Raw genomic sequence first — 9,779 nt, 5'->3', positions numbered from 1 at the left:
TAAACAGACAAAATAGAGCCATGTGGGACCATTTTAACATATAAAAAGTAAATCTAATACATAATAATAATAATAATAATAATAATAATAATCTCTTATAATAATAAGAGAAGAAAAAAATACAGATAAGGTAAAAAAAATGCATCAATTCATACATTAAAACTGTGTTTTTACCAGGGCAAAGAAGATGTACAAAGCAACACTGCAATTGAAATATAAAATATATATGATGTGTATTCTTCACTCCTCTCTGCTTCTTCTCAACCACCTCTCATTAACATGAAACCTGTGGCTTGTCCACAGCAAAGGGGGTCTTGTTTGTCACAGTCCCACAGAGGTGTGAGAGGTGGAGGTGGTGTGATTCATCCAGCTCCTCAGCAGTCCTGCTGCCTTCAAGTGCTCCTCGGAAACTTCTAACTCCAAGCACATTCATTACTTTTGTGTAGTAATAACAGCAAAATGAATAATGATAGTATTTTTTTTTGTTAGTATTGAAATCAGAAGTCAAGCATTACATAGCACATATGACAGTTAAGCATGGCACTTAAATTGTGACTCATTTATAGACCTGCAGCTTTCAGTGAGCAGTGAGGTTTATTTCAAAATGAGTCACAGTTATTCAAAGGTCTCACAATATAATTTTCTTTCACTGGTATAATCATGCCTTTCACAAAACCCTTACATCTAGGCTTTTCAAAACATTCTTGAAAGGCTGACCTCAATTTTTATTTGTAATCATATTATTAACTACAGAAGGAAAAGACACACTTTGTCTCTGTAATGACCGTATTTGTTTCTAGTTGTGTCTGACAAATAATATTCATGTTCCTTTTGTTTATCATGTGAGCTCAGGTGGTAAATCCAATATTTCCGCCTGTATTGAAGGCAGCTGTAGCTCAGTCAGTGTTGGCATTCACACTGCCGAGTGCAGCCAAGCAGCATGAACCCGGCGTCAGCCAACCACAGGAAGACCGGAAATCACAAGAGTGCGCCTTCAAAATAATTTAAAAAAAAAGTCCTATGTTCACTTTGTGCCTGTTAGTTTGGGTAATTTGGTTAATTGCTAATTTGTTAAAGATCTGCACGATATTGTGCAATACTATGTCTTTTGTAAAAATTAAAAATCACCCATACGAAGAGTACTTGAGTAAAAATCTTAAAGTATCTGATAAGTTAAAGTGAATTAAATATATATTTACGTGTATGCCACGGGTCGACCAATAATTTGATGTGATATTCAGCATTTTTCTGATGATCAGAATCAGTGTTTTTTAATCTGATTGCTGATAAAATATATTGATTTATTTGTTTTTAATTCTGTGATGTAGCATGTTATCTGCAAAGTAACTACTAACTAAAGTTATGAAAAAGTACAGTCGAAAGTACAATATTTTATGGATTGGAAGTGTAAATTAGCAGTAAATGTAAATGTACAGTACTTAGGTAAATGTACTTAGTTACACTCCATCACTGCTATTGGGCCTAGCTTTACAGCACCTTGACTGTTGACATATTTTCCCAGCCTAATATTTAGACTCGAACTTGCCACATTTTAGGGCACAAACACATCTAAGACATATGCAGTATTTATTTAAATGTGGGAACTTTAGAGCAATTAGTGCGCTGAAAAAAAAAAGGCCATTAATGCAGGTTTTATTGTGAAAACAATGACCGGAAGTGCCGCCATGTTCGTTTATGTAGCTTGACACTTCTGTAGAAGCGATGCAGGGGACTTGAGGCCGCCAGGGATTTTCAAGGAATACGGCTAGCCAGAAATAATGGTGGATAATAATAGGATAAAACAGATGTTGAAGAAACTGAGTGCAAGCTTTACGGACCGGGCCGCGTGTGTTTGGAGTCAGCCAGCTCGAGCATCAGCCTCCTCAGCCCTAGTTACAGGACATCGATAGCCGACTGCCCCGGCTTGCTAGCCCGCGGTCCCTTCCGAAAATCTCCGCTCCAGAATCACGGATCTCATTTGTGTGGTGTTTTTAAAAAAAACAACAAAAAAAAACAGCATTACGAAAGCTAGCCAGCATCAGACGGACCTGACCTGAGCATATGCCGACCTTTATGCCTTTCATTGAAGTGAAGGTACGACCTGCTTAGTCCTCTATCGCGGATCTGACCGCTAGGATCGAGCTAGCATCATCTGGAGTCGGATGGACGCGCGGCTCGCACTCAAACACCCGCAGCATCCCCGCACGGGACGCGTTCAAGCCCGTGCCGCTGCACCGGAATGCTAGCCACTGAGGAAGCGGCTTTGACATGACGAGGAGCGCCGTCTCTCGACCGCTCGAGGCTTTTTGGTGCTTCACGGACATTTTTTAGATGCCAAATGTAATGACCGCCCCGAGCTTGCACCATGTACGTGGCTGGCCGTGTCTGTCTCCAGCCTCGCGGATGACACTCGCACCGGTACCGGCGGTTCAGAGCAAACAGCGGCGGCGCGGATACACCGTCGCCGGGCAGTGCTGAGAGACTTGACGTGAGCCTGCTAGCGCCAAGCTAGGAGGCTAACAGCACAATATAGAAAAGAAAAAAACCCTTAACAAATGCCAACACAAATGGTATCCCATAAGGTTTTAGTCGCAATAATCTTACTAAATGTGTATATAGGTGTACAGTCTGTTTTTTACTTATTCGGCGGCGTCCTTTTAACGGGCTTGTTTGCTATGGCATTTTTAAATGGACCCAGGCTGCTGGACTGGGCGAATTCACCTCCACATCTTCAGTTTAACAAGTACGTCCTGACGGGGTACCGGCCCATCTCCTCAGTGCAAGACTGCATCAGGAGCCTGTTCTACCTGCACAATGAACTTGGGAACATATACACTCACGGTGAGTACCACAACCAGCGTGAAGCTGCTTAGTCAGCAGGTGAGGTTTCTGTGTGACTTTGAGTGTTAACACACACCAGTGCAGATACACTGTACCTGCAGGAGGATGCCAAGACCAAGACACATTGCACTAAAAGCCTGGACATTTTGCATGCAGGAAGGCAGGCAGACATGACTTAAAGCTATATATTATGAAAACATTTACATTTTGTGTCTTTGTCAACTAGGCAGAATTAAAATTATTCCCTGTTGTGGTTCATAACAACCCCAATACATAAATCATCCATGGTGGAAAATGACTAATTACATTAATGCAGGTTTACTTGTACATCTTTAAGGCGCTTATGTTACTTCCACTGCATTTTAGAGTCAAATACTGTACTTGCCCACAACACTGTCTGATTGATAACACGTCACAATTAATAGCCTATTAGAGTGAATAATCTGAATCGGCAAAGTAACTAGGAAGTAAATTTATCAAATAAATGTAGTGGAGAGGAAGTATAAAGTAGCAGAAAAAGGAAATACTCAAAGTACCTCAAAATTGTACTTAAGAAGAGTACTTGAGTAAATTGTACTTAGGTTTATTACATCACTGGTTGTTTTTGAGTTTCATTTTTTACTGCGAATGAATATCAGTCCCAAATACCGGTTTTCAGTGTCCTCGTAGATACAAGCCTCAGTTTTTTCATCAAGATCCAGGCGTTATTCCCAGAGAAATTCACGTCGAAAAGCGCCCTATGTTCAAGAAAGTGAGAAAAAGTTCCTGGATCTGTCCCTTTGTCCTGGGCTGAGACACATCCTCCATCCAAGTTTCGTGAAAATCCGAAAGTAGTTTTTGTGTAAACCTGCTGAACCAAACAAAGAAAAGCAGCAAATGCTTTCGTGTGAGAAGCTGTTTGTATCAAGTACTTCTTCTATGTACTCCTGTACTTTTACTTGTAATGGAGTATTATTACACTTGCATTATTATTCATAAATGCTCTCACCACTGCTAATGCACTCAGTCACTTTAAAAGTTTTCCACCAACATGACCCTGGTGATGGCGTAGAGAACTACTTTGAAACCGCTTTTTCTCCGAATTAATGTACCATACGCTGCACATTGTGTGTGTGCCCAATTGGAGAGTGATTTTTGATTATTAATTCAATTAATGGGCCACTAGGGCATATTTTACCAGCCACCACTAACAAGCAGTTTGACGTAAAGATTTGTTTGTTCAACTGAAGTGCATGTAAACGAAATAGCCAGGAGCAGCTTTTTCATCCAGTCCAAAATGTCATGGTTACACAACAATATGCCATTCTTTTAATAGGTTGGCACAGGCCAAAATTAATTGCAGTAATGTGTTAATCTGTGCAGCCAGAGGTGAGACTGATGTGTCAGCTTGTTAGCAATCTGCATGGTGTTATTCTGTTTTCCTACTGATACGATTACACTGCCAATAGCATGACACACAGCAGCGTGCCTTGTTTCCTTCACCCCTCTTCTTACTACCGTCAAATTCATGTAGAAGCACATGTGGTCATCTGTGTGCACGCCGCCAACTTCGTCATTCTGAAGGTCATTATTTCACGGCACTCTAACTGCTCAGCAATCACTGACTAAACTGCAGTAGTGATCATCTGGGAAGTGGTCCTGGAAGTCTTTATTACACTCCAGTGACATCAACCGAGCATGTGACCTCAAATGCACACAAGGAAGTGATTATTAACCTAATGAGTTTTTGTCCAAACCTAGAAGAAAAGATGCAGAGCTGCGCTTGTAACTCAGGTGGAGCATTGTTGTTTTTGTACTGTGTTGTAACATTTCAGCCAAGTTTCATGAGGCTGGTTTGTTTTGCATATCAACTCAAAACATCCTGCCCGCAGCTCAGCACTCAGACGCTCCACCACGTTCATGCTGCGGGCCGTCAGAGAAGATCCTCTCCACTGTGTTCAACCCGGAGTGGAGCAGAGTACGGCCGGTCGGCTCAGGACGAGTGGGGGGAGGAGCAGAGATAACACACTTAAAATAGATGTGTTACAGTAGATGGCATTGCCTGTATCACCTGGCTGGGACGTATGCCTTGACATTGGGAACGGCAGAGCGAGCAAAAAAAAAAGCGAAAGGGTGTGCAATATGCGTGCAGTAGGGTGATAAATGATTGTAACAGCTGTACCGCATGTGGATCGGATTTCAAGGTCCTCTCCCTCGCCTGATAGATCAGCTCAAATTGGAGCTATGTCGACATTCACAATATGTCCTTTCCTGCATGATAATAAGAGCTTAGTGGGACCCATGTCTTTCCCTCACAGGGTAACACTGATACGTTTGTGCCAATCATGTAGGTTTCTGCTCCGCTCCACATTATTCTTGCTGGTGTCTGTGCACACTCAGCATTGTTAGAAGCCTTTCACAGCCACTTGCCTCTTGTACACTGAAAAATAGCGCTCACAGGCCACAGAAGTCCTGAGCTAAATAATCCACCACAATAAAAACACGACATTTTAATTTCGTTTTGACAAAGGTTTCTGTGTTATCTTATCCTGCTTGAGCTGTGGTTTTCATACCAGCATGCACATTACCTAAGGCTTTGTTTTCTCTCAATCACTGGAAGAAGAAATGTCCAACGTTAAGTAATCCTTCAATATATGTAGAGCTGCAATAATTAGTCACTAATCCGATTAGTCGATTGAAAGAACATTAATTGGCAACCAGTTTGATAATTGATTTATTGTTTCCATTATTTTTCAAGCAAAAGTGTTGAACATTTTTTGTTTTCAGCTTCATAAATGTGAGGATTTGCTCCCTTTTTTGTCATCTTTGATAGTCAAATTGTAAAATCCAATGGAGTCTTTGGATTTTTGACTTTTGGTTGGAAAAAAGGAGCAACTTAAAGACGTCACTTTGGGCTCTGGGAAATTGTGATGAGAATTTTTCTTAATTTTTGGATATTCTATTGACTGATTAATCGATTATTCGTGAAAAAAATGGGCGGATTAATCGATGATGAAAATAATGATAATCCCAAAATATATGAATCTGGTCACCGACCATACCACAGTTCCTCCAGCATTTGTTTTTGAAGACATAAGTTGTCCGTGATGTCCTAAAATACACATTTTGCCATCAAAATATGTACTTACAAACAGACAACACTGCAAAGGTAAATTAGATGTATTATTCTACCTTTTTTAGTGCATGTGTTAATTACAGTTGAAACCTAGTAAAACATCCTCTCACAACCTGTGCTGTCTCTGTTTCTCTCTCCAGGCATCCCTTTGGTTTGCTTCCTGGTGCTGCTGCCTCTCAACATTCCCTGGTCTCAGATCAGCGTCACGTGGTTGGGCGTGGTGCACTTCCTGGCCTGCCTATCGCCCCAGCTGGGCTCTGTGCTCTATCACCTCTTCATGAACCACGAGGGAGGGGAGCCGGTCTACCACACCCTCCTCAAACTCGACGTGTGTGGAATCTGCATGATCAACACACTGGGTGAGCAGTCTTGAGTGAGCCGGCTCAGCAGATTTCTTCACCGTTTATCATTTTGCATTCATCGTCAGCCGCCCTCCTGTTATTGCTGGTCTGTTTAGTTTAAGGGTGGAATTTTTCTTTATTGATTGTCAATGATTTACCATGGGAGTGTTTTGCTTGGAGGTGTATCAGTATTGATTTGTCAGAACAAATTTGACTACTGAGTCAACTGGCCAATGCAAACATGATCCAAGTTCTGAAATGAATATTGATCCGTCCATGCTGCCTATATAAGCCTATTAAAAATGACGTGCAATATTTTTCAATTATTTAATAATTTAATAATATATTTAATAAACAGATTGGCCATACTTTACATATTAATCTGATTATAATACAGTAATAATTAACAGTGACATGATGTTTGATGTCTGCAGTTTAAGTCACCATACGAGTTAAGTGCTGGATTTAATGATGCAGCTGCTCCTGCTAATTTAAGGATTTTTTTCCTCAGAGGCAATATTAACCAGCCTAGTTTAGATTTGATAGTGAGTCAGAAAAACCCTCTCTTTGCCAGTTACTTAACTCTAGCAGAGGATAGAAGATTTTGGCCTCCCAATTTTTTAAACTTAGAGTTGCAACTTGTTCATCGACGATAAATATTGTTCAGAGTAGGGAATTCATAAAAAATGAAAATGACATGAAATATATTATGGCAGTTTTCTATGCCATTATTTCCCAATTAATTTATGAGTCCATTCGTCTATAAAATGTCAATTCCAGGTGTCCAAGGTGACGTCTTCAAATTATTTGTCCTGAAACAGTCCAAACAAGGGCCGTATGGTTAATCGAAATATTAAGATATTCATTCAAACCAATCCTGAATCATCACCGCAGAATAATCACAATATGATTTTCTTTTACTCTTTTCTTTTACTTTTTCTTCAATTTACTAAATAATTTATAAAAATTATAAAGTGGTAAAGATCAGCAAATCATGACATTGGCTTGCGTGCGCCTCATGTTCAGTTCCTGCTTTGCTGCATGTTGTCCGGTCTCTCTGTTCCTTTACTCTCCGTTTTTGTACTGTATTATCTAATAAAGTCAAATGCCGCTAATAATTATCTTCAAAATAATTGTCTGTCAACCGACTAATGGCATAATCTACTAATCCATAATCCAATTACATAAAGCGATCTCCCTGCAGACTTAATGATTTTTTCCCCACATTTAAGCAATTTTCCTCTTGTGGAAAGTTTATTAATTCACCGAGTTTCTGTTTCTTAAAAGGCTTTCACATGTCAAGAGCTGAGAACTGTATGCAACGCCATTAGAAGGTGTCTAACCACACTTCAGACAGTTTGACCTCTTCCTGTTGAGGCGTGCACCAGGTGTTGCATTGCTACTGACTCAGGCATCAACACTCTCAACAATCTCTGTGCTAACACTTCTTTGTGTGTTTTACTGTCCAAGGAGCGCTGCCCATCGTCTACAGCACTCTGCTGTGCTACCCGTTCATCCGCACTGTGGCCCTGTTAGTCTACATCCTTCTGTCCAGCCACGCCATCTACTGTGCCGTCACGGCTCGGAGCAGCGTTCGCCGGCTGCGCTCCTTCGCCTGGCAGGCGCTGTTCCGCTTCTCTTTCTTCCTGCTGCGCTGGGTGGGCGTGGGCGGCGGCAGCCCCACCTCACTACGCCACTTCCTCATGATGGACGCGTTGGCTGTGCTGGGCGGGGTCATCAACATCACGCGCATCCCGGAGCGCTTCCGCCCGGGCCTCTTTGACTACTGGTGTAACAGCCACCAGATCATGCATGTACTGGTGGTGGGCTCCATCCTTTACCTGCACTGGGGTGTGCTGGACGACCTGCTGTGGATCAACAGCTACAACTGTCCCTCAGACTGACCCCCCCTACAGCCCCCAGCCCTTCACAAGGAACACTGGGATCTAAGGTTAAAGGACCTCTGGGGGGAGGGGGGTGTCTGGAGAGGGAAGGGGGAGGAGGGGAAATCAGGAGGGACTAATGCTGTGAGGTGAGACGACATTTTGTCCGTGCACGTGTTCACCTCATGCACTCAAACTCAGAATGTTCATATCTTCGTCCATCTTGGTACTTTGTGCAAATGCGGGCAAAAGTATGTCAAGTAACACGCACAAGCATTTTCAGTCGCTCACTTGCCGCAAACATGGACACACAGGTGACACTCACACACACAAACACACACAGCAGAATGGAAATATTTTAAACAGTAAATTTAATGACTGAATATTGAACACTGTAAAGTCTTATGTAAAGGCTCTTGTTAAAGGTCACTGCTGAGTTTAAAGCCTTTACTTAATAATAGAAGTTTAACTTGAGCATTAGCTTGATATGGTTAGTTAAGAAAGTCTGTGGCTAAATGATATCACATGCTCAAGTCCTCTCAGATGTCACTGTTGCTACCTATGCAGCACATCCATATCTCAGCTCATGCACATCACATATAACACACACTCAGACACCCTCACACCTATATTTTTATACTACATGTACATACTGTGAGTGCTGCTCGAGGCACTCATAGAGTTTTCACTACGTCCAACTGACTGAGTTTTACCGGACTGGCTGTTCTGTTCATGTTGTCCTGTTTTCTGCCTCTTTTATGTGTGTGTCTGATTTGTTCTCCCAGTCACAAGAGAATAAGGAAATGAAGGAGGGTGAGGGGGTTCATTCCTGAGTGTGCGAGCATGTTGGCAATGAGTTTACTTGGTTGTAAGAATCAATCGTGCAGTGTTATCGGCTTTTGTTTGCATCTGAGCTCAGTGCCAATGGAATTCAGGCATTTTAATCAGAAAAGAAAGTGCACTCGTTTACAATTTGTGTTGTTCAGTGGCAGAACCGTTGGCCAAACTTTTGCTTATTGGAGTCCTAGTTATTTATTCATGTATGTTTATGACAACCTCCCATTGTCAGGAAGATTGTAACAAGATGAGCTTTTACTGAGAAGTTTTACACTGAAATGCCAACATATGTACATTTGATCTTGATGTACATGTAGCATACAAGATGCACTGAATGTTAAGTTGCCACTTTACAAATGCCAACTTTCAACTTGATTGCAATTGTAAGTCACTCTCTAAACAATTAGATGTAAGTCTGTTTAGAGAAACTTAAGATAAAACCGACGTGCGTTTTGGCACAATATGCACGAAATACTATCATGAAGTATATTATATTTATTATGCTTTTTATTCATTTGTATTTATTTGCTGGCACAGGTAAAAATGTGTTTATGTCAGCTGCCCAGCCAGTTTAAGTTGTTGCTGTGTGGGATCACTGGCTGACAGATCAAGTTAGAGGTCAGAGAAAATCTTTTGTTTCAGTCAAACCATTCAAATCCAGAGGATTAGCTCCTCATTTTTCTCTGCACACACTCTTTTTTTCCAGCGATATTTGATTCCTCAGTCACACAGTACTGTTGTTAAACACGATCAGTCGCGATG

General features: G+C 41.4%; 1 protein-coding gene across 1 annotated transcript; it reads left to right on the top strand.

Moving 5' to 3' along the window:
- Positions 1-2,660: 2,660 nt before the first annotated feature.
- On the top strand, positions 2,661-8,201 carry paqr4a (progestin and adipoQ receptor family member IVa). The gene is made up of 3 exons (XM_073495175.1): positions 2,661-2,841; positions 6,097-6,315; positions 7,768-8,201. Exons 1-3 carry the CDS (start codon positions 2,676-2,678, stop codon positions 8,199-8,201), a joined length of 819 nt encoding a protein of 272 aa, XP_073351276.1. The 5' UTR covers positions 2,661-2,675.
- Positions 8,202-9,779: the final 1,578 nt, after the last annotated feature.

Source organism: Pagrus major, chromosome 23 (genome assembly GCF_040436345.1).
Source record: "Pagrus major chromosome 23, Pma_NU_1.0".
Lineage (NCBI taxonomy): Eukaryota > Metazoa > Chordata > Actinopteri > Spariformes > Sparidae > Pagrus > Pagrus major.
The sequence above is the reverse complement of the archived record's forward strand: the minus strand, read 5'-3'. Positions and strand labels throughout refer to the sequence as shown.